This window comes from Siniperca chuatsi, linkage group LG2, assembly GCF_020085105.1.
Source record: "Siniperca chuatsi isolate FFG_IHB_CAS linkage group LG2, ASM2008510v1, whole genome shotgun sequence".
In the NCBI taxonomy this organism is placed as follows: Eukaryota; Metazoa; Chordata; class Actinopteri; order Centrarchiformes; family Sinipercidae; genus Siniperca; species Siniperca chuatsi.
Window position 1 is genome coordinate 25,309,187 of NC_058043.1, and position 25,204 is coordinate 25,334,390.

At 40.0% G+C, this 25,204-nt stretch overlaps 2 protein-coding genes and 5 non-coding genes across 8 annotated transcripts in view; 2 read left to right on the forward strand and 5 right to left on the reverse strand.

The window, feature by feature from the left end:
* The window catches only part of eogt (EGF domain-specific O-linked N-acetylglucosamine (GlcNAc) transferase), a 17,982-nt gene extending 5,249 nt beyond the window's left edge, over nt 1–12,733 (reverse strand). The window contains exons 1-11 of one of the 2 annotated variants that reach the window (XM_044168166.1): nt 12,654–12,733; nt 11,021–11,275; nt 9,988–10,088; nt 9,576–9,684; nt 9,240–9,334; nt 9,043–9,147; nt 5,765–5,871; nt 5,267–5,370; nt 3,405–3,497; nt 2,703–2,774; nt 1,818–1,904 (exon numbers count right to left, since the gene is read on the reverse strand). In XM_044168166.1, coding sequence (XP_044024101.1) covers nt 1,818–1,904; nt 2,703–2,774; nt 3,405–3,497; nt 5,267–5,370; nt 5,765–5,871; nt 9,043–9,147; nt 9,240–9,334; nt 9,576–9,684; nt 9,988–10,088; nt 11,021–11,224 — 1,077 coding nt within the window. In that variant the 5' untranslated portion in view covers nt 11,225–11,275; nt 12,654–12,733. Of the gene's footprint in view, nt 1–1,817; nt 1,905–2,702; nt 2,775–3,404; nt 3,498–5,266; nt 5,371–5,764; nt 5,872–9,042; nt 9,148–9,239; nt 9,335–9,575; nt 9,685–9,987; nt 10,089–11,020; nt 11,276–12,599 lie in introns of both variants that reach the window. The other variant, XM_044168176.1, reaches the window with a different exon arrangement.
* On the reverse strand, nt 302–373 carry trnae-cuc. The gene has a single exon. It is a non-coding gene; the product is annotated as a tRNA-Glu (tRNA).
* On the forward strand, nt 792–863 carry trnae-uuc. Its single transcript has one exon. It is a non-coding gene; the product is annotated as a tRNA-Glu (tRNA).
* On the reverse strand, nt 8,018–8,090 carry trnar-acg. Its single transcript has one exon. It is a non-coding gene; the product is annotated as a tRNA-Arg (tRNA).
* On the forward strand, nt 8,852–8,923 carry trnae-cuc. Its single transcript has one exon. It is a non-coding gene; the product is annotated as a tRNA-Glu (tRNA).
* A 431-nt stretch (nt 12,734–13,164) lies between the features above and the next one.
* tmf1 (TATA element modulatory factor 1) lies at nt 13,165–24,839 on the reverse strand. The gene is made up of 17 exons (XM_044168153.1): nt 24,180–24,839; nt 22,691–24,087; nt 21,885–21,988; nt 21,322–21,448; nt 21,030–21,135; nt 20,267–20,409; nt 19,052–19,218; nt 18,668–18,824; nt 17,906–17,998; nt 17,616–17,772; nt 17,296–17,488; nt 15,246–15,315; nt 15,069–15,161; nt 14,825–14,947; nt 14,561–14,719; nt 14,155–14,280; nt 13,165–14,043 (listed from the first exon to the last, which is right to left on the reverse strand). Exons 1-17 carry the CDS (start codon nt 24,313–24,315, stop codon nt 13,903–13,905), a joined length of 3,492 nt encoding a protein of 1,163 aa, XP_044024088.1. The 5' UTR covers nt 24,316–24,839; the 3' UTR covers nt 13,165–13,902.
* On the reverse strand, nt 16,469–16,541 carry trnar-acg. Its single transcript has one exon. It is a non-coding gene; the product is annotated as a tRNA-Arg (tRNA).
* Nucleotides 24,840–25,204: the final 365 nt, after the last annotated feature.

Sequence of the window (25,204 nt, forward strand, 5' to 3'; positions counted from 1 at the left end):
TGCACAGCGCTCATTCAGCTCAAAATGTTTAAAAACTTTGAGGAGCGCAGTGGGACAGAGAGGCTGACTGGACTGCTCATATAATGCTTTGAGAATGAACGAGCAGAAAAGTTGAACCTAGAGCAGATTGTGGAGGACTTCGCAGCTCACAGAATGACGTTCAGACAGGTGAGTACAACAACAAACCCACTGATTGTTGTAACTCACTGTACAGAGAAGGACGTCAACGTTGCGTTGCGTGCGCTAATAGATAAAAAATGATTGCAAAGGTCACCATACTAAGAGCAAACGGCATAGCGCCTTCCCTGACCGGGAATCGAACCCGGGCCGCGGCGGTGAGAGCGCCGAATCCTAGCCACTAGACCACCAGGGAGCCGGTTACCCATTCACAGCACCAGCAACTCTCACATGCAAAGTAGTATAGTCACTGAATCACGTCTGTTCTACAGATGGAGAATGTGAGGACCAGCTTCAATTCATGTTCACGAGTAATCTACAAGACCTTCGCAGGTAGGATCTTTTATCTCTACATAAGAACATGCAATACAAACCGTGAGAGAAGTTAGTTAACAATAGTTTAATCATCATCTTCCTGTTCCTTCTATTCATATTAGGTCTGTTTATGTGTCTGTGATTAACAGAGATGTGTGTTTGTGTTCCCACTACTCTTTCTAGGGCTTCCATTTAATAGACGTAGGTGGCCCCTTAATGCGTTATCCAAACAGGCATTCCCGCACAAGCTGGTGGAACACGTCGGTGTACTTTTTACCATCCCAAAACACCCACCAAGCTCCCTGGTTGTCTAGTGGCTAGGATTCGGCGTTTTCACCGCCGCGGCCCGGGTTCGATTCCCGGTCAGGGAATGTGCACTTTATGTCTGTGAATGGAACTGCTTCTTGGAGGTAGTAATAATGATTCCTGGCTTGTTTCAAAGACAGTCTGTGTACCGTGTGTCTTCCATGATTTGAGAATGTCATGAAAACATACGCCAACAACAGGAAAAGAGGAAATGTTGACACCAGCACTGAATGAGAGCTGCTCAACAACATACTTGCTGCGCCGCAAACTGCAGCCTGAAAAATTACCACTGAGATGAATCATCACCTCTCTGACAGTATCTACAGAAAACTAACAATGTAGGATTCGCTAAATAGTAAGTATTTCTACTCTATTTAATTGTATTGGATTATAAAGGTGGTCATGAAGCTGGGAGGGAGCCGTTTTTACGGTCGCTGGAGGAGTGTCAGGGGGTGTGAGAGGTGCAGTCGCAACCAGGCTTGGCTTAGCGGTTTGTGAACAGTACAACTATGCAATATAACAAAGAATTACGTTATTATGGGTTAAGGTAAGCATTGTTGTACTTCGGTAAAAGTACAACAAAGTAAAAAAAGGTTGCATCTATCAATCACTGGTTTAATGCACCACCCAGCGAGCACACTTAGTGACCCGAATCATGTGTCTTCCATGATTTGAGAATGTCATGAAAACATACACCAACAGGAAAACTCCTTTTGAAAAGAGGAAATGTTGACACCAGCACTGAATGAGAGCTGCTCAACAACATACTTGCTGCGCCGCAAACTGCAGCCTGAAAAATTCCCACTGAGATGAATCATCATCTCTCTGACAGTATCTACAGAAAACTAACAATGTAGGATTGACCAAGTTAGTATTTGTTACTACTTTTACTACTCTATTTAATTGTTTTTGATTATAAAGGTGTTCGTTAAACTGTGTCCATCCCAAGTATTTAAACAATATTATAATATAAAAGTAACAGATGTTAATTAGTGTTTCCCAAAACATGATCTTCCTACCTTTGGCCCATTTTGCGGGATGTTCAGTCGATGGAGGACATGCTGGGAGAACGCCCTAAACATCCCTTCACTGTAGCAGTCTGAGATCTGCCATCAACACACCAGAAAAGGTGTCAATGTCACTCACATACGAAACAAATATATTTTTCATTCATTCCAATCAAAATATTGTATTAAAATGATTTGTCATAGGTTGTATATAGTTATGCAAAAAGAAAATCTACTCTCTGGTTTGAAATGAATTGATGGCAAATTGAATCCGGCCACACTAGTGTGCTGCACTGGGTTGTGATGAAAAATATGTAGCACACTAGAAATCTGTCAATTGTATACATATTTCCTAATCTCCCTGGAATGAATATCATATGAGCCTATGCATTTCTCAAGTCTAAGAATCTCACACATACACTGCTGCACTGCAGCTGTAAAAGTGAGCACATGAATATAAACATGTGCTGCAGGGGCAATCAAAAGCATCATCTTGAGGCTGACCTATCAATATTTCACACCACAAGGCTAGAACCACAGGACAACACATATTTACAAGGTATCATCTTTATAGTAATCTCCTTGGAATTATCATTTAAATAACATAAGCACTTGCTGAGCTTTTGAATACATCACGTAAATATTGGACTTGCACTGCATGTTTATGACTAAACCGGATATCATTGTGCATATGGGGAGGAAAGGCTAATAAATGCTAAAAAATAAATCTATCACAAAATGTGAGATATAAATATATATAAATATATATACATGAATACACAAACAAGGCAGCATTGACCTACAATTTATTCAAAGCATATTCATGTACATAATGTAAAGTACATCTTAGTGGCTACACACACAAACACACGCACATATACATGATGGGTAACTTACGAGAGGCGTGTTGTAAAAAAGGCCATATCTCATTCTCGGGAGGAGGGAGAAGAAGGCATCTTTGAAACACACCTAAGCACAAGTGTGAATAAATCAATAAAGTAAGCATACAGCATGGTACAGAAATCAGTTTGTGTATATGTCATTCTGTTGTACACACATGTGCATGCATGCATATTGATTTGACATCTTGAAGTGCTTTGAAAAATATTAGAATAATGATTTGGGTGTTCATTAACAATTAGGCAATATATAATATAAACATCAAACCTGTTCGTTGCTGTGGTGTTTTTGAACTGCTATTCTCAAAGATCACTCAAGAGCTTAGATGGGACATAATAAAGTGTCTGTAGGAGGTGCAAATTTCTTATCTGTTCAGCCATGGTTGGTCATACTAACATAACAGTTTCTTTTTCTTTACGTAACAGTTTCTTACATATATATTTCAAGACTATTTTGCTGCTTGTGGATACACCAAACACAATATTTCCTGTGTGCCAGAGGATTTTTCCTGTAAAAAAACAACCCAGTACCGGGGGTCTCTGACAACACTCTAAAGGCTTTAATTAACTTTCATAGACTAAAAACAACCAATTTCGTTGGTATTTCTAAACAACCATACTTAGTAATGGATGAATTCAACACCTGTATAAAGCAGGAGCGTGCAATGTCCAGCCAGAGGTGACATTATACTGTACCTACTCTTTTCGCGTCATAGGTCTTCAGGTGGATGATGTCATAATCTGAGAAGGCCCTCCATGTTTCACTGAACAGATCTCCATAACCATAAAAACTCTGGGAAAAGACATAAAGAAGGGAACAAATCTTAATTAAATTAATGTTACATCTGAAATGAAAAATAAACCAATAAAATTAAAATCAACTACAGCCTTATAGCAGTGCCAGAGTCAGTCATCTGTTTTCAAACTCTGCTGGTTATATTTTTATGAAGTTTTAGTTTTACATATGACAGCCTGCTGCTGTTTGCATTGCAGTGTGCAGTTTGGGCTGAAAGGTCACTGCTTTCCTTCTCCTTGACAGTTTTCTTTCCCTCCCATTTCTCTTTCTCGCTTTCCCTTTTCCTCTTTACCTCTGTGCACAGTGGGGGGAACAATGGGCCGGATAAGGCTGTCCGTAAAGCATTCTGTTTTTCAACTGGTGTTTCCCTTGATGTCTTCATCAGGCACACATGCCACAGTATTACAGTCACAAAAACTGTGACTGTAATACATTGCAGACAAACTACTGTTTGGCTTTCTAGCTAGGTCGTAGTACTCAAATCTAATCTCAGTTTCTCACTTTTTTCATTTGTCTTGGACACAAAACTCTGTTTTCCTCTTTAACATTTGAGAGTGAATGATGTATAACAAAATTAAATTGAAAAAACCCAGGTTTTACTTTCTATGTTTGATAATGCATCATTACTTTCCAAAATACATTCCCTTTCTGACATTACTCTGGACACACATACTTCTTCCGGTGCGCCGTGAGATGCATTCTGCACTAACGAGTCAACCCTGCAAACTTGTGTGGATTCTTACTGCTGAGCTGACCTGTTTCTCGTCCAACACATTTCATTGTATCGTTGACCGTGTGTTAACCTACAGATGGGTGACAAATTAAAGGAGAAAAGCCACCACGAGCCTCCAGAACAGCTTCAGTGCTCTTTGCCAAGTCTGCGGAATCCCTCTAATGGAGGGATGAACACCATTCCTCCACAAGATATTCCCTCATTCACGTACACCACCTTTATTTAATCAGGTAATGTCATTGAGATCAAGCGACCAGATCAAGAGACCTGAGTACAGCAGAAACACAAACATAGCCAGACATAACGAAAGGACATATAGCATCAGAGACAGTCACAGACATCACTAAATAGATGTGAAGATGAAAGTTTGTATTATATTATTTGGTCTTATGGAGATGGTGGTGGAGAGCATTGTCTTACACGTTGGTCCAAAATCTTCCAAAGGTGTGAAACTGGGTTGAGCTCTGGTGACTGTAAAGGCCGTAGCATTTTATTCACATCATTTTCATCCTCACCAAACCATTCAGTGAGCTCTGGTGCCCGGAAGCATCTGCATTTGATATGTTTCTCCACTCTTTCATTCAGGTTTTTCCTTTAATTTGCCCCCCATCTTTAGTACATATGACTAATAAAACTGAACTGAACTGAACTGGACAGTAACGTCAGAGACAATGTTTTATAGAGAGAGAAAGCTAAAATATATTGCTGCATCTGCCAATCTAATGTCTAATCAAATTAATCTTGTGCATCAACATTTTGAAATTTTGTGTTGTATCTTTGTGATCCAATAAAAGAACATCTTAAACATTGATCTTCTTTTGCCGCAGTCTGTAAGGGTGACTAAAATTAAACAAGTCGTTCATGTTTGTTGTAATTTCCAGTGGTGATAGCAGGCATGTTGACCGGAATTTGTACAGCTACATTTCCCTAACTGCACAGTATGTGCTGGCTAACCTTAAATAGAAACAACAAACTAAGGAATATCTATATTACACCTCCATTGAAACTGTAGTGGGAGGCATCAGGTACCCACCGTGTCCCACATGATGATGTTGATATCTGAACTAAAGGAGTTGTTAATATGCTGGGAGATGTAGAGGTTGACAAAGTCACAGAAATGGTGGTACATGTTCACCCCTATTAGAAAAACACACAATTATTAATTTTGTCATCATGTCACAACTGAAAACAGAAAACAGATGAACTGTGAACATCAGTCTGTTTTAGGCCTGACAACTAAAAGAGGAATAAAACTCTGGGCGCAAGATCTGAACACCTTACTGCAACATTCCTACAAGGTTTTTATAAAGTGTAAGTTTTGGTGGAATCCTTGCTATGACATACTGGAAACATGAATTAACTGCAGGAATTAACTTCATCCAGTGTCTAGCCTCAAACAAGTTGAATGTGTACACATATACAAAAGAGCATGTGTATTGTTTTTTACTAACGTGCAATAAGAGTAGAGGTTTTAGCTACTTGTTCAGATTGCAGGGCTTTAAATTGAGTCACATAAACCTTTGTTGCTTACCAGCATCCAGTTTCATGAAAACAGTGGGTTTTTCAATGATGATGTCACAGTGTCCGTCCTCTATGGGATGAAAGTCCAGCTCTGTGTATGTCTGCAGCTCAGCATACCTACAAAAACAGCACAGCACATCACACCAATATAGTCTTGTAAATAGAACTGCAAAAATTCTGCATTATGGAAATAACAAACATTACAAGCCAAAAACATTTCTAATAGTTTTTAACAGTGATTTGATTTATTTATAAGTGTAGGAGTGGACTTTGGTTACTACAAGTGGAAGCATCAAAAAAGAAACTGTGGCAGACAGCAATGCAAACTGATAGTGACACTGACATGAGTGGGCTGAAAGCAACACAAAGAGACTGCACTAAAAGACTGACATTGTCAAAAAATGTTATAAACAGAAACTTACTCCATTAGAATTAATTGTAATATGCTAAAATCACATAAAAATACTAAACCTAGGGGGTTTAAGTGTATACTAACAAGATTATGTTGTCTCTACTGTTTAATCCAAAATAAAATAATAAAGTTTAAGCAATAAATCGTATTTTGATATCTATCTTCGCTCTCTCTGCAGTGCCCTCTCTAGTAGAACTCTTATCTAATATTAGAACAACATCATTTACTATGGTCATCAGGGGATAGTACATTAGGCCTGATAATAATTGAAAATGTGATATTTTGGGTGTGACTACTGATGCTTTCATACATAAGTTAATTTCCTCTCAAAAGAGTACCTTCAGTGGAAGACTCATCCCCCCAAAATGCACCACAGAGCGCCACAGGAAGTCATTCCTGCCTGTGGCCATCAAACTCTTTAACTCCTCCCTCTAAGTGATAAACTAGACATTGGACCATTAACATCACTGCAATACTTGAAACAATTGTGCAATATTCTCTGTTTAATACTGCTGTGCAATATACTCTGCTTTCAGATATTTATTTATTCATACTTCTATTATTGCTGTGCAAAATCCACCGTCTCATAATCATCTTAATAAGCTACACTTAACTTGACAGTACTCATTATTGGACTATTACTTATTACTTATATTATTACATTGTATTATTATACCGTGCATACGTATCAACCTATCAACTTCTAAATCCACTTTAGTACTCCCACTTATTTTAGCTTTTATACTTATATCCACTTTGTACTTAATTTATCTTACCTGTATTATAGTGTATTATATTTTGATTTGCTTAGTACTTCTCTTCCTGTGTGCACTGACGTGATAGTGTGCAGCTGTAACAAAAGAGTTTCCCCTCGGGGATCAATAAAGTATTTCTGATTCTGATTTGATAGACAGGAATGGTGCTTTCACACAACAGTTCATTTCAGGTAGGGGTGGGCCATATAGAATCATCTCTGAGAACAAAACAAGGTGATGTGGCTATCATAGCCATAGCCAGAAAATGTCATCACTTAATTGTAATGCATCCTTCAGTATGGATAAAGGTGGGAGTACTATGATTTAATTCATCAAACTTAATCATTTGAACACTTGTGTCCTGACAGGTAACAACATTCACTGTTCAGGAACCTCACTGGCTAAACAATACCAAGCCCTTCAATTTAAATGACATTAGCTTGTTAAGGGAGATTTTCCTGTTTCAATGGTGTCCCCTGGTCTGACTGAGACAATTATTTGAATTGTTGAAGATTAGGACCAGTCCGGTTGACATCTGTGTAATAGAGTTACTCTAAAAGTCCCAGTGAAAAGTGGTTAGGGTTAAATTCTATAAACTGAAAATTAACAACTCAAACAGAATCAAATTAATAATAAATGGTGTCCCAGAACATGTATTTCACTATACCAGGCCCTTCAGTGGAGGCTTTCCAGTTTCAATGCTATAATACACAGGTCTGAGGATTGTTTGGAATGAGTGGTGAGCTAAATCCAGGAGATTAGGAAAGATCCGGCTGTCATCTTTGTTCGCACAGACAACAGCTTTTTCACACAGGGCTAATGTCGGTCTGAACCCGGCCTATGGAGTTATTCTGAAATGCAATAACTCTAAATTTAACAACTAAAGAAGATAAAAAATTCCATTACTGTTCCATTGCTTATTAGCAATTAGCAAACATAAAATGTTTAATAATTTGACAAGAGGATTAACAACTGCTATATTAGGTGTACATTATGAGCAACATTTTACATATACTGTCAAATTTGCTCACACTGTTCTAAACTATTGCAGCCACTGGAGCACTATTCTCTCCACAAATGAGGAAAAATTGCCACCCGAGCCAGCCAGGAGTCGAACCTAGAATCTTCTGATCCGTAGTCAGACGCGTTATCCATTGCGCCACTGGCCCAGTGGGTCACAATGTCCTTTTAACAAAAGACAACCATGGAGCATAAACTCCACCCTCACATTCCTGACTGGCTCAGCCTCCCCTTTCAGGGCTGCTTTGAGAAGCAGCAACATGTTTTTCACTACCTTCAGAAATATGATCACAACAACAACATCGACTTGATGCTACGTAAAAGAAGACTGAACTTAACTGAATAATTTGAAAGAGAAATATATATGCTCAGGTCTAGGAGATAAATTTTATTTATATCAGTGAGGTGAGGACTGACTTCATTAGTTCTAACATTTCAAAGCAAGGTCACTGCTCCAGCTGTCTGTTTGATCTTTTGAAATGATAATGTTTGTTTAATTCATTCAGTCAGTCAACCAGTCTTTCTGGCAGGGGAAGGGGGGAAGCTACTACTCCTCTTGGCAGCCTGTCGTTCTTGTGGATCACTCCACATGCCTTTGAGTCTGTAACAGTTGTCTGCAGAGCTTTGCATCTTTCACCCTTTTACCCTATAAAGACATAGCTGGTCTGACTCAAAGTAAACATGACACATACTGTAATTGCTAATTCTCCAGGCAGGACACTAGCCCTAAGCCGTACAGGACAATAATACCTACAGACACATGTTCAGCAAAGTTCTGGCAATGCAGTGCACAGTGTTGCACAGAGGAGCTTATCAGTGTGAGAAAAAAGAACCACCTAGTGATAGTCTCTGTTACTACAGCCAAAAAGTCCCATCCTGCCAGTTGTCACACATGCCACACAACCCAGAGTCCCTGGTGGTCTAGTGGTTAGGATTCGGCGCTCTCACCGCCGCGGCCCGGGTTCGATTCCCGGTCAGGGAACATGCTTTTGGTCTATAGTAACCATAAACCCATGTTTTCTACAAGTCCCAAGAGCTCATACCAACACTATTGGCTAAATCTCAGTAAGTGAGTGTGTGAATGTGTGTGTCCTGCCTCACCAAGATTGTAAGGGGCTCTTGTGCTCTCCCTCGGCAGCAAGAGCTCGCTTGTTCAGTCTGCAACGACCGCCAATCTCACTCGTCTGAATGAAGTCCTCCTTGTATCTGCGGCATAAACATGGATTCATTTCAAGACACCCTCATCTGTGTCAGTGTGATGCTTTTTTCAGGTGCATGCCACTTTCAAACATACTGACCTCTCGTGACTTCTGCGCGGCTTACGCAAGTCCAGGTAAAGGTTAGTTGCCTTACAGAAGCGAGTGTGGCTACTACATCTTAATGATGAGTCCCCCTGGAAAAATATCAAGAGTAGAAATATTTAGTATTTTGTGATATTAATAAACTCTGGACCTTAGAGATTGTAAGGGTGGTCTCTATACTATACTCTCTCTAGAATACTGCTTTGAACTGCAAATTATGTTCAGGCCTTTTGTCTGTGGACTCTTTTGTTTAACACTGTGTCTGTTTCTACCTGTTGTTTCTTCCTGTTGACTCAGTAGGCCCGTGGGAACTAAGGAAATGAGCAAACTTACTGGCTTGCTAGCCTTGCAGAGTGTTTTGAGCTCAGAGAGGCGTTCCTTGACGTATCCAAAATCAGCCTGCTTCCAGAAAAGCTCCTGGGCTGCCTCCAGTGAACGGGCCCTGACAGATCAGAGATTTAGGCAGATCAGCAAAGTCAAAACCATAATGGTTCATCAGTGATGCATGCTATGAATGAGTACACTTTTACTTTGAAAAACTAATAGAGACTGTGGTCCAGTAAATTTAATACCTATGAATAAAAGATTACGATTATTTGTTATACTTAAGATTACTGAGCACCTGACACATCATTGATGGCTGCTAGGAGAACGTGGAAAGTAAATTATGTAAACTGCATTATACATCTGAGAAGGACAAAGTGATCACATAAAGTGTGTTAAAATGTGATGTGAGCAACAGTACCATCCAGAGTCAGCTTTGGTACAGACTGGATAGCTAAAGCGCTTCCCTGGAACGCAGTTCTTCTCATAACCCCAACAGCCAGACAGATCCTGCAGCCCATCCTGTTGTAAAAACAAGTGTGAATATATACGTGTGTGTGTGTGTGTGTGTGGGAGAGCCAGAGAGTGAGACAGAGAAAGACAAGTTTCATATAGTGTTGTGACACATCAGTGTCAGTTTACCATCAAATTTAATCTTTTTAAAGGACACTGATGATTAAAATATATTAAACGCTACAGAACAAAACTGGGACATGCACTGCGAGAGGGTCTCTGTCTGACTGTGGACAAAAAACAGATTCTGTGGACATGCATTTATATTTCATGTGCTAAGTCAGACCAAAACCAGATAAAGAATATTTGGTAATCCATTCAATGAGCTAGCTAAGCTGATAACTCAAAATAAAACAAATTTACACAATAGTAAGTATCTAAAACATACTTTCTCGAATACTCTTCTTACTATAATTGTAATTGCAATTGTAAAGTAAATTCCAACGCAAACCCCACTCAGCCATTGCTTCAGTTAGGGTAGAAATGTAATAGCAATCTAGTACTTTTTAAACAAGTTACATAACAGTTGTCTGTTAACAGTTACAGACAACAAATAACCCTGATGTTTGAAAAATATTTATCCTTGTTGGAGGTGCCACAGCCATCTTAACTTTTCTAAAGTATTCTCTGTGGAGTATCAGTGTCACAGCACAGACGAGGGGCCAGGACAATCTTTCGTGTCTTCTTGCTAGCTTCTGGAGAGCAGTGTCCATTTACACGCACATCACTGTACAGAAATAACATCATTGCATCAACTGCAACTGAGTGCAATCTCCATTAAATAATGTGCTGCCTATTCTGACAAATCATAATGCCGCCATATCTTACACAACGCTAACAGACAATGCAATACAGCCAAACTCAAAGGAAATAACTAACACCCTACCACTCTACACTGAAAAAAGATCTGAACGGTGAAAAGCTGACAGAGCATATCCTACTTTAAAAGGGCAGAGTGGGTCCATGCGGCATTGCTTGGAGACCCTCTTGTTGTTGTAGAGGAAGAAGGGTACGTGCTCTGGCGGCAGGGAGATCCTGCTGTAGTTGAGTAGCGGTGCTGGTGGTTTGTGGTTGGTGTTCTCAGCCTTCTCAGTGGTGACCACAGTGAAAGAAAAAATGATGCCCAGCGCTACCAAGAGCAGCATAGTCAAAATTACACAGACACATGTGAGATAGCCGCCTCTCTTCACAGCACCCTGAGGGGGGAAAAAAGAAGAGGAGAGACACAGACTCAGACTTGCACTCTGTAATCTTGGTTGAAAGCCTAACACCACAGTATACAAGCATGTGGGCACAAGCAAGTGTGTGGGAACTTAGCTCGAGGCGGATCTGAGCACCACATTAGGAAAGGTCCTGCTACAGGAAGTGTTACTGACCCTTTTTCCGACTGTTGTCTGAGCAGTCATAACTGAGGCTGAAGGGGCAAATGAAAAGTGCTGGCTGGTAATAATGTGACCTTTGCAGTTCCAGGTGGCCAAACCAGTATTTACTCACAGCACAGACAGTCATATTTTCATGATCCATGCGATTCCAAGTCTCAAGTATGCATGTGCTCAGCCCAAAGCCACTGGCATTCTTCACTCCCAAAATCAATGATCAAAGATTATTTGTGAGACTCCTGTTTTTGCAGTTACCACACTGTGCTGTATAACAATGGCTCCCAAATCTTTGCACTTCTGAAGGAGCTCTGAAGGACTGATGTTGCCATGTATGACTTGTAACAAACCGTATACCGTACAGTGGGTTTGGTAACAACAAGTTGTTGCTAGTTAAAGTAGCAATAGTCATTAATTGCACATGTTCGCAAGGAGCTACTTCAAAGGAGTTAAATAACAGTGGGCGTATAACGGGATGCCTGAAACTACTGTGCTGCATTAAAACAACGGCTCCATCTATGAAATACTTCAGGAGTAAAGCTACTTGTGAAAACACGGCGCTGACAAGCTTCACATTGTCTTTTGATGGCATTAGTTCTAGCTAATTATCGTCATATGGTTTACTTCAATTGTTTATGTAACCGTTAGCTGTAAGGCAGAGGGTTTTTACGAGCCCTAGTCAAAATGTGTCCCCTAACGTTTTAACCTCATCTGTTTCTCGCACGTGGGATCTTAGAGAGGAAGCAAACTTCATTTTAGCCAGCTAATTAACGCTAATATGTAACGTTAACTATCAAACTTTCAGCTAGCGTCTCAGCTTTAAGATAACATTAACGTTGCAACCCGCCAGGGACACTCAGTGACTTGAAAGGCATGTGAGATAAATCTTGAGACTGAGGATATGTGGAGGTAATAACGTATTACTTACTCTCTTCTTTTTCAGGGGATAAAATATGAGGATATATATTGGAGGCTAATGTCTGAAATATTTATGTGGTTGCTAACATGTAGAGTTAGTTCTTGACAAAGCCAAGACCCCTTAACGTTAATTTAAGCTGTACCGATGTGGCAGTAAAAGAAGTGGACAGGAAAAAATATTTAACATTTCCACGGTACAAAAACGTGCGACTGGCACAAAACTCACTATCAATGGTCGTCTAATTTAGCTTGGTATGACTTTGAGCGAGAGGCAGTTTACCCGAATGCAGAGCCCGCTATCCTCCAGACAGAAGCGAAGATGTTGCCGGTGGTCGCCATAACACCGGAAACCTTAGCCCGGCATGTGATATGTAACGACGGCCACAGGGTGGCGCTGTGTACCACACCTTTCTTTAGATTACACTTTAATCCTAAATACTGTAGGTGCTCTATAGAGCCAAACTTTCTTTTAAGGATCATTTTACAGTTAATGTTGACAGCAAAAGAAGATACACAATCTATTAATTACACAATGGACTGGTTTAGAATTTTTTTTAAACTTTTAAATGGTAAAATCCATTATCTGAAAGTTTTACAACCCTTTGTTCAACATTTTTATAATCTTATCCAAATGTGATTGATTAAATGATTCCCTTTACAATGAGCATACCTGTATAGGTTATGTAGTATATTTCACATTTAAAACGTTTGTCAATTTTAATAAAATTGCATAAATCACATCTTTACAAGTAGTGCTAGTCTTGCATAAAAATATAGATTGGACAACTGGATGAAATTGTTCAGAACATGAAGATTTATTTGAAGAGTTTTGTGTAGCATTCAGATAATGTAGTGTTCTCTGTGAACGCAATGAAACGACTGACTTCTAATGTGTGATTCCAAACGATTTAAATTAAGAATGACAGTATTTTTCACTGCCCAAATAAATGTTTATTAATTTACATATTTATACGGTTTAAAATCCAGTCTTCAGGCTTTCAATCACAGACTACTCTCAGGTCTACATCACATTTTGTGATTTGAAAGGAGTTAAGAACAATACATAAATTTGTCTGTACAATATTTTTATATATTTCTTAAACCATTAGGATAATGCATAAAGAAAGAAACAAGGCTGAATTTGTATAGTGCAAAAAACCTTTACCATCTCCTGCAGTTATAAACTGTCTATACAATACTATGTGAAAGATTCAGTCATGAAAACTTATGTCTAAAGCAAGTCTCAAATTTCAAATGGACACTGGAATCACAAACTGTGACTATCCTTCATACTGGTTCTGTAATAATACATTGTATGCTATGCATAATCCCAACTTCCCCACTTAAATATAATAAGGAATAATTAATTAAAATAAAATACCTGATAAAGATAAATGAATTTTCTTTTGATACAGTGATTGAACTTAAATTCTCTGCCTTATCATTTTGTGTGAATGCATGTGTGGCTAAGATGGTCGACTGATTTGTATGTGAGTGTCCCAGAAGTATAACAGAGCAGTAAAAACAGTTTATTTCTGGTTCTTCAGCAATTCATCAATCTGGGTTTTGTACATGTTCTTCACGTCTTCAAGGTCCAGTCTCAGCTCCTCTGCCTCTTCAGCCTTTTCTCCATACATCTGCAGGATAGTGTTGTGCCTCTGCTCCAGTTCCTGAAATCCGCCACCACACAAATTAGAAGAACCTCAAGAGGAAGAAGAAGTTCAGACACAACTTTTCCAATGAACATTAAAGTATCCTCTATTTCCTTATATAGCCCCTACCTTGAGTTGAATTTTCAACTTGGGGATCTCTTTCACCTTCTCCTCCATCTCGTCGTTTTGATTAGTGAGTCGGACTAGCTCTTCAGACATCACAGAACGACTCCTCTCTAGACTGGAGATCTCAAGCTGCAACAGCAGGAGGAAAGAAAGAGGGTAGTAAAAAAAACACTGGTAAATAGCAGTCTTTTAGTGCAGGAGATTACTTTTTTTTTTCTATCAAGATGTTAATTTTGCTGTTGATACATGTCGTTTTTTCACATTCGAATACATTACTTTTTAAATCGTAAGAAAACATTGTTGATTTGGGCAGCCTTCTGTCTGCAGATAGTTGGTGCTGACATGTAACAGAACCGTCAAATTAATAAAGTCTTAAGTAGCTTTATGTGCGTTTGCTCTGAATTGCTACCTGCAGCTGTGCTATCTCTCCTTCTCTGAGTTTGAGCTGAGACTGGAGGTTCTCTACGATGCTGGAGCCTCCAGACAGCCTGGCGGCCTCGTACAGGTTGGTCCCACTCATCGACACAGACATGGTCATGGTACCCAGTGAGTGATCTAAAGAGTCATCCTTTGGAAGAATAAAACTAAATATTGGACCAGTCAAGCAACACAAATCAAAGCATGTATAAACTAATCTTCATTGCTCGATTTTAACATTTTTCCCAGTGTGTACCTGGGAAAGAATAGAGGAGTGCAGACCAGCATTGTCTGCCCCACTGATGGAGCTGGAGCGGGACAGGGAGGGTGTGGAGGAGGCTGGGGGCTCTCCTACAGAGTGGCTCATGGCCTTCCGCTCCTGATAGGGAAAAATTACTATTAGAGAACAGAATCAAGACATCTTAACTGTTTGAATTGAGACAAACAAAACAGACTAAAGACAAAATTTGGTTTAAATAATCTCTAAAATTCTCCTTAACCTTTTCCTTGAGTGCCTCTTGTGCTAAGTAGCATTTCTTCTTCTCTTGCTCCACCTTCATCTTCTCCATCTCTAACTGATTGGCCAGCAGCAGCTGGTGGAAGAATCAAAAAGATGCACATGAGGAAGTTGTTTCATAGAGGATAAGAACAAAGAGGAGGAAAGAGGATTATGGTACCTTTTCTTTCTTGGCATCTTCTAGCATCCGAATGTGTTCTCCTCGCAGATTTTCCAGCTCAACATGCTCCCTACATTGAGATAACAAGCAACAAGTCACTACATACAATCAACAGTATCAAAGACCAGTGACACTACCCCTCTGACATGCATATAATGAAAAGAAATCAATATAATGGTGTGAAATATAATGACAATCCTCAATGAGCTTTTCCACTGAAGAAGGAGCTACATGGTTCTTTAAGTAGCCGTATACTGTTGCATGCTGGGGCAGCAGGCTGAGGGTAGCGGACGCTTACAGACTCAAACTGATCCGTAAGGCTAGTGACATTGTGGGGGTGGAGCTGGACTCTCTGTCGGTGGTGTCAGAGAGGAAGATGCTGGCCAAACTACATGCCTTCTTGAACAGTGTCTCCCACCCACTCCATGACGTGCTGGTCAAACAAAGGAGTACCTTCAGCGGAAGACTCATCCCCCCAAAAAGCACCACAGAGCGCCACAGGAAGTCATTCCTGCCTGTGGCCATCAAACTGTTTAACTCCTCCCTCTAAGTGTTATTCTATATGACCCTAAGTCATTAAACTGGACATTGATCATTAACATCACTGCAATACTTGAAATAATTGTGTAATATTCTGTGTTAATACTGCTGTGCAATATACTCTTTTCAGTTTAAAATTCCCTATTTATTGATATTTATTCATACTTCTATTACTGCTGTGCAATATCCACCGTCTCATTATAATCTTAATAGGCTACACTTAACTTGACAGTTCATGCCCTATTACTTACTACTTGTAATATTACATTGTATTATACGTACATACTTATCATCAACCGGTAAATTTACTTTGTACTTTACACTTATTTTAATTTTATACTTATACCCACTTGGTACTAATTTATCTGACCTGTATTATAGTGTATTATATTCTGATTGCTTGGAACTTCTATCCCTGTGTGCACTGATGTGATAGTGAGCTGCTGTAACAAAAGTTTCCCCTCGGGGATCAATAAAGTATTTCTGATTCTGATGTACATCATCAGCTTAAATAGTCATATTTTCTTTTCTTTCTTTTTTTTTTTTTACAGCCTGTGTAGTTAAGAGGCTGTAGATGCATTTTTATTGTAGTATCAAGATACACGTTCTTCTTTTGTGTCACAAAATGACTGCACAGTACACCATACATAATTTACACCTTTCAGCATTAGCTAAAAATTTTCCGAGCCAGCCAGGAGTCGAACCTAGAATCTTCTGATCCGTAGTCAGACGCGTTATCCATTGCGCCACTGGCCCAGTCACAGTAGTTGGCCTTCTCACAAAAGATAACCCTATGGCACAAAGGCCATGTGTGCACACACATAACTGCTTCTGTGGGAAATCCCCCCCCTCGCCTCTGCTTCACACTCACAAATGGGTTTGCTGTAAAACTAACTCCAGGAAGCATTAGCATTACAAGAAGACATGTGGTGACTAAATCTTCCTGAACACATCTTCCTGAACACTTCCACAAGTTTTCTTACCCAGAAAAAAACAATGCCAGTAATTTTTAGAGACACATATGTACCCTGTAAAACATCCAGCAAAAGTTAGATATTTAGGGTGAAAATGTAGGCAACAGGAAGAAAATGAATGTAGCATAAAATTCACTGTGTTGTCTACTAATGTCTTAAAGTAAGGTTTCTGGAAACAATGACAAAAATAAAACCAACTGCAGACAAGAAAAAAACACTGCCAGTGGAAAAAAACCCTCGTATTTGCAGTCTGTATAGAGTACTTATTGAGGCTCTGCTTCTGTCCTGCAACACGCTTTCTTGATGGTCCAGTGGTTTGGATATAATTTAGTAGCAACTCCTTCAGCATTTGACAGCCATGTCATAGTTCAAATTAAACCAACTAACTCAACCATGCATCAACTCATCTATCCAACCCCACACATTCCAAAGGCATAAAGAAATACATTGAGAATAGACAGTGAGAGTGATAATGACTGGTTGGCTGGATGTACCTTATCACTCAAACTTGTAGACTTGAAGTTATAATTTGTTACCTGCTGGTCTCATCCTCCAGTTTCTCTCTCTTGTTCTTCTCAGCTTCCAGCTGTGTCAAGAGTCGGGCCTTCTCTTGACGGAGCAGGGAATTCTGGGATTCCAGAGAGGCCAGCTGGGACTTGATGGACAGCAGTTCTTCTGCTGCTGATCGCTCTTTCTCCACAGCAACAGCCAGCTGTGCCTGGGCATCCGCTGTAGAAAAGAAAAGGGGGATTAAAGAGAGGGCAAAAAGGATATAAGGCTTTTTGCTAACTTTGTACAATACTGTATTTTGGTGATTGCTTTATACATTATACACAGTTAAACTCCTGCCTCTTACCTAGCCTATCAGAGATGTTCTTCTCCAGTTTTTCCCAGGACGCTGTCTGTCCACCCAATGAGGCCTGTAAGTTCTCAATCTGTCGCAGTAGGGGCCGTGTTGCAGAGGTAACACTCTGACTGAGTTCCTGGTTCCTAGTCTCTGCCTCCTGAAGCCTCTGTGGAAGATGGCGAGAAAAAAATTGCGTGCATTAAATTAATCCTGTCCCTGTCAAAATGATGGTTATTTTTGCTTCTTGTCAAAAGGGAACCAGTTTGGTCGGACACCTTTTAATCAGCATATTATGTTACCTGCTGCAGCTCACTGATCTCCTCCCTCAAATAATCTTCTTTTCTTGCTTGCTGTTGCTCGGCCCTCTGCAGAGCCAGTCTCAGGTCAGCCACCTGTACACAACATTAGAAAAAGTTAATAAAGGATTGTCACACTCCTCGTCCAGCCTGGCCGTGTCTTAAACTTTGTAGTTTACTATCTAGTGTAGAAAATTCAGCAAGGGTGCAACAATAAATCAGAAATTGGTCTGGCTTACTTTCACCTATGTGCAAAACTAAACAAAATCACCAAATAAGTGTGCATACAAATGCATTAAAGTCACTGCTATATTGACATTGCTACCTGACAATTTCTATCAAGCTCATGTAGCATCTCCAACAAAATTATCAACAGCATTTATTCTACTGCCCAGCCCTGGCGGTATCCCATGGATTGTGATTTTGTAAATGAAAACAGGTGCAGCTGAAGAAAGTCTGGGTATAGTGAAAGAATCACACACCGTCAACTATGTGTCCTCCTGAGTGAGTGAGTGAGTGAGTAATTATAACAGGCAATTGTTTGGGAGCAGTACCTCCTGCACCACAGAAAAAAAATCTGGTGCAAATAACAGCTGCGCCACTGACTCACGTTTGAGGATTTAGGTTTACACCAAAACCTACTGTACAGTACAGTTTACATTAATATATGCAAGGTGTACAGCAGCATCCCAGTAGGTCTGATGAGCCTTCAATGCTTTACTTACATGCATAGCAAACAAATTGTTCCATGTGAGCCTGTGTTACCTGATTGGCCAGAGCCTCCTGTTGCATCCTGGCTTCCTCCTGGGCCTTCTCAAGAGCCAGGCTCAGCTGCTCCTTGGCCTGTGTTTCCCTACTAAGAGCTGCTTCTATGGCCTCACTGACTTTACTGGCATTCGCCTTGTGAAGTTCTGCCAGCTCCCTGACAACAGAGACGTAGAAGTCGACCATCAACATCATGACCCTATTACAGTGCCGTCCCTATTTGTAAGAACAGTGAAACATTTGTTGTTGTTCGACTCTGTACTTCAGCACACTGGATTTGAATTGAAACAATGACGACGGGGGTATTTATATGTTATTTAAGTTTATGTTAATTTATTAGGTTGTCAGTGTTTAGTATCAATAGCAGGGTGTGTCAGGGTTTACTTATAAGAGTTGTCCAGAGCAGCATGGACACTCCTGTTCTGCTCCTGCAGCTCCTCAGAGTCTGACTGCAGCCTGCTCAGCTCCTTCTCCTGCCGCTCCACCACAGCGTTCAGCTTCTTGATGTTCTCCCTGTGCTGTTTCTCCACCTCCTCCTTCCCATCTAGAACCTAAACACATAAAACATGGACAGAATCATAGCCATGATTATACTTAACATAGTTATTTAAGTTAATTATAACTAACACTATATAATCATGAAAAGTAACTGAGGAACAAAATCAGGTTTATGATGGAAGACAGAGAGAAAACAGTAATGAATAGTGCATCATGTTTTTGCCAACAAATGCAGTGTTGTTAAGTGATGTTATTTGTTTATATGTTGTGTTTTTTTGGGGACACGCCTTTTACTCAAGGCACTATACACTGTAAAAATTTCAACCAAAAAATTACTTTGACATGAACCAGCCTACTCCGGCCATTATCATGTCAAACCCGCAAGTCTGCCATAATCCTTAAGAAAACATGGTTCTGAGGTGTGTATTTGGGCGTCAGTTTGCAAACCATTGTTTTCATTTGCCAAAGTCACATGAGTATGGTTCAAGTGGCTTATTCATTTCAGAGAGGGTGGTGTAGGTGACAACTTTAGACAGTGTGAAGAACAGTTTTAGGATTACATTCATCTCATTAAATCAACTCCCATCTGGTGACATAAATTCCTAATGAAAAGCCAAAAACATGTCAAACAATGGAACAATTGTTGTGTCTCCTAACAATACCAAACCTTGACTGCCCAAACTCACTTCCTCTAATTTTAACCAAAGCAATCCTCCTGAGTAGAGACTGAAGCGATCAAAACAATGTTCAGTTTGAATAAGTGGATTGAAGTTAGCCAGTTGTAAAAAAAGAATAACCTGTTAACTTAAGATTTAACCCCAAAAACCAATATTAACCTATGTCTCCATCAAACATAATTCATCATAGTAAGTACATAAACAAAGTGAATTTAAATTTAAACATAACATTTAAGTCAAACAACACTAAAATTATCAAACTAAGTTGAAAAAAACTTAAACTCAGTGAAAATTCCTTTGACTCAAAATTATACTGATATAGAAAATGACAACTATAGCTAGAACTATAGTCATTTAACAATGGCAGAGTCAAAAGTATTTCCATTGTTACACTGACATTTTTAACTATGTACTAAATTCCGACCTGCTGCAGTTGCCTGAGCTCCTCCTCCTGCTCTTTGATTTTCTTCTGTTGCTTGGTGATTTTTGTGTCACTCTCCTTCTCCTTCACACGCAGTTTCTTGATGATGTTGCTGTGCTGCAGCTGCTGCTTGGACAGCTTTTCACCTAAAAATGATAAAGAGAGATAAACACCTACGCATCCAACTGAGGTAAAGTTAAAAACAGATGCTGAGACGATACCCACAAGTTCTGAGCAATATTTCAGTAACAAGGTATAAAGTCACCAGCTGTTCTTAAAACCATCCACACTCGACACCTTCAACATCGATGTATGCATGATTTCTTGAGCCCCAATAAATCATTTTCCAAAAATTGGAAATTATGGTGGTTTCCAAAACTTTTCCATCCACTCATTACATTAATCAAAAATTACTTTTTACACATTTTCAATCAGTGCTAACCTGCAGACCTTGTTAGTTGTCAGACAAATCTCAGAAATTTAAGTTGCCCCATACTTACTGAATAAAAATAGATATCTGATATGCTGAGATATGCTGGGACACCAGTTATTGTGGGACAGCTTACCTTTTGACATGTATATATCCTGGTGGTAATATATATATATATTTATATTTCTTCTTCTTCAGTAGTACTATGAGAGACCTAGTCAACAACTGGCTTTATGTTTAACATTTTCTTGACTGTACAACTTGTCTAGAGTGGAATTGTGTGGGTTGGTGGAGGTGAAGAAGAATAGTCTGCTACATACTGTATATTAGTCTTACCCTCTTCCAGCAGGCCTCGGATCTGCTCTTCCTTCTCTTTGATGATCTCCATTGTATCACTGGAGTTGAGTCTTGTAGAAAGCTCTTCTCGCAAGCCCTTTATTTCCTGTAGCAGAGAAAAACGGCATCTTTGACAGATACTTTGGACATGTTTAATTTAGGATTTTAGGAAATTTAACATCTAAGTAAGATTTTAGATTTTAACATCAAAGTAGATAAATATGGGTTAGTTAAAAATAATAATTATACTAACAGGCTAAGTAGAGCTTCAGGTCACTAATATGTGAATTACCTTCTTGGCTATGTCTCTTTCTTTGCAGGCCAACTGAGCCTTCCTTTCTGCATCTGCTATGCGCTGGGTGAACTCATCCTTTAGGGACTGAACAGTGGAGCTCTCCTCCTTCAGGCTTACCACTTCACTGGAGGATGAACAGACTCGTTAGTGTAAGAGCTCATTGTCAAAATCTATACAGCCTCAAGGCCAAGCCGGCACAAGTACATTATTTTAAGCGTTCAACAATCGGAGTGACTTAATGAAAACATCACTTGAAAATTTCCGCAGTATTTCTACATTGTAGTTAGAATAATAACATAGGTACATAAAAGGTATATAAATAAAGACAATTTAAAACTGTAGCTTAACTTCAGAGTCCCATAGAAATCAGAATCAGAATCAGAAATACTTTATTGATCCCCGTAGGGAAACTCTTTAAACAACATAATAGTGGTACCATTTTGCGTTGTCTGGCGTGGATATGAGCAAGAACATCAGTCCCTTGTTCAAACCAGCTTTCTTATCAAGATTATTTACAGTACCATTGTGAACCAGGTGTGTGTACCATACTGTATACTCACTCTTTGAGATTGTCACACTCCTCGTCCAGCCTGGCCTTGTCTTTGCTGACTGCCAGCAGCTGGGACTCTCTCTTCTCAAGGCGGCCTGACAGGTCATCAATGACCTACAACATGTCCACAACATTGTTTTTTGTGCTTACAACAGCAGTTGCACAGAAAAGCCCAAAAATATCAAACATACTGATAAGGAAAACAATGTGTGTTAAAATATACTTATTATATAGTTTTACAATTGCCTTCATATAGCATAACAAATTCTGGGGCTTATGGGGGAAATACTGATATTTGACCAACCAAACAAACAAAAATTCTACCTATATATTGGCAAATATTTTAAAATACACTAGTGTCCAATGATCTTCACATGGCAAAATTGGGATTAAAGCTATTAAAGCTAGCAAAATACTGAGTTGGTATAAATGCATTTGTTGTTACTTTTTAAATGTATAAATGTTGCTTTGTGATTACTGAGTTATAGAAGTTATTTTTCAATGAATTACTTATGCTCAAATAAAGAGATTTACTTTACTTTTTAGAGCAGTTTAAGACTTTTGCATGGTACTATATAAAAAACTAATTTATAACAAGTATCCCTCATAATTGTTTATCAAAGTGTTGTGGCAAAGATATACTGTATATACTGGAGGTAAGGTGTTTTGAAGTTGAACAATATGCTCTAGTGTCTTCAACATGATCCACGCAGCTATATGAACTTTGTAAACATATGTATAATACGCACATAAAACAAGTCTACAGTTACAATTTAGATACTACAAGCTACATATGAATGAAATACCAATTGCTACCTTTTGAAGCTCCAAAATCTGAACTGTTGAGAAACTTTTCATCTCTTCTGTGATTGGTGGCATGATCTGTTCTTCAGCTTTGGAGGCGGGATCAAACACAGTGGCATTAGCCTCAGATCCCTGTTCCTGTTCTGTCAACTCTTCAGGCTGCTCACTATTAACAGGCGTCGCACTGCGTCCACTCTCTTCCATCTCATCCAGCGACTGCTCCCTCATTCTTTCAGTAAAGCCCTCTTCCTCCTCCTCTTCCTCCGCCTCCTCTTCCTCTCCTACCTTCTCCACCACTCCCTCTTCCTGCTTCTGACATAGAGCTGATGACACAGTTAAAGTAGCAGGGCCTGCAGTGACAGACGCTAGTGTCCGACTGCCAGGGATCTCATCATCTGAGTTAACCTCACTGACACTGCGGCTATCCAATGACTGCACGCTGAATGAATCTATGCGCTCGAAAGCATCCGAGGAGGAGCCGCAGCTCTCCGTGAGTTTGGAATAGTCCTCCAGACGGGGGAAATCTCCACAGGTGGAGGCACTGAGAAGCTGGAAGGAGCCCTGCATTAGGTGAAGGCCAGCCTTGCCCTCCCCTGTTTCTTGTCTGGAGCTGGCTGAGCTCTCACTCAACACAGACTCATGGTCCAGCACTTCAATGTCACTGGTGGTAGAGGTTCCTGAGGAGAAAGCGCTGACTGGAGGAGAGGGGGTATCATTTTGACGGTCCTCCACTTTTGAGTCTTTATGCTCTATGAGTACTTCCTTAGAGGACGGGGAGGGCGAAGGATCAGAAGGGGTAGAGCTCTTAGGTTCAGAACTAACAGCAGAAGGTTCAGAGGGATCTGTGGCATCCTGCTCAACCTGGTGATCTGATGGAGTCTGTGACTGCTCTGTTTTTGAGTCTGCAGAAACTGTTGAGCCAACATCGGTTTTTACACTGCTCGTTTTGCTGTCAGGGTTACAAGGAAGATCACTGGAAGAAGAAGCAGGAGAAACTGGCTCTAGAAGGATAGTGTCTGCATAAGGTGCTGAGGGTGAAGACTCGGGCTCAACTGGCTGGCTCTCAGCAACTGTCGGATTCTCAAGACTCTGATCAGCATGTGCTGACCTTGTCTCCACTTCTTTTTGGACCACAGCCTCTTTCTTTTGCTTTTCCTTCTCCTGAGGCCGCCTTTGAGACATAGTAGGGGGTACAGACACTACCTGGGTTTTGGTAACACCTTGTGCGTCTCCGGGTGACAGAAAGGCACTGAAAAAATTTTCAGATTCATCCACCACTGTCCGGGTGACAGGAGTAGTAATGGCCTCAGAGGAAGGGGGAGGAGTGGTGGTCTTTTCTTCAGGGGGTGCTTCCCACTGCGACATTCCCCATCCTCCACTTAATGACAGCTTTCCAGGTAATGTAACCTCTGACAGAAAATAAATTGCACCAGTTGTAACAGTAATCCGAAATGTGCATATTGCAACATTAGTTGTTGCCACCCTATGTTACATTACTTACCATTATAGGGCATTACAGCTGTGTCACCCCATTGGTCCTCTTCTTTGATGTCCAGAACTCGGTCGATTGACTTCTGAGCTGTTGTTAAAGCTTGTTTAGCGAAGGTGGACAGGTGAGATGCGTTGAACCAACTCATTTTTACTTTTAGGCTAGCTAGCTATCACCAAGTTCAGAAATTCGGATCTTAAAGGGAATTTGGCGTTACCACACAAAGCACAATCACTGTAACTGTCTCTGCATCTTTTGTTATCAACGACAACCTGGTGCGAACAATGTTTCGCAAATTCAAATTTTGTTCTGTCCAGAATAGGTTTGTTGACAGCTAGCTACCACTTAGCTAGTTAGCAAAGCTGTAAGTTAGCCAACGCATAGCGTTAGAGTACGGAGACAGCATCAATACGAGCTACAGTTAATGTTACAGCTCGTAGACTGGCCAGTTGGCACTCGAAATCGCATATTCTCAAAGTCAGTCATGTAGAAATACATGTATCTCTAATACCTTATCTAGCACTCTACCACAGCTACCCAAGCAAAAATCATTCCCATGGTTAATCCAAGCTTTTTTCGGCTCCTTTGCCCGGCCGTCATCGTTTGTTTTGGTCGCTCTCAACTTGTAGCCCAACTAGCATTAGCCTGCTCTCGCTACTTCCTTTCCACGTAGCACCATGACGTCATGATCCGGTCTGACTGGGAGTATTGCTGACTGGGCCTGAATGCTCAATAGTTTGGTCAACAGAGTGAAATCCTCCAAAATCCACAAACCTGTATTTTTAATTGTTTAAATATTTAACTTCCCAATTATATGGCTATGGGTATCTACATAATTGTAATATGTATATATTATTAGCTCAATATGTTTATGTCTGAGCCTTTGCTTTTTTAGATGTTTTCCATTACATTGAAAATGAAATGCTCAGTCTGTATTGATACATGCAAACAAACAGCCTCTAAAGCAAAGTGGATCTTATACAGTGATGCCTCTCAATCCTGCATTCTTAACTTGCTGAGTGAATTTATTTATTCCA

Coding starts and splice junctions, on each gene's coding strand:
- tmf1 (XM_044168153.1), bottom strand. CDS start 24,315: ATGAGTTGGTTCAACGCATCTCACCTGTCCACCTTCGCTAAACAAGCT. Junction 24,088..24,179: donor AGCTGTAATGCCCTATAATG/GTAAGTAATGTA, acceptor ATTTTCTGTCAG/AGGTTACATTACCTGGAAAG. Junction 14,720..14,824: donor ACTCCTCTATTCTTTCCCAG/GTACACACTGGG, acceptor ATTCTTCCAAAG/GATGACTCTTTAGATCACTC.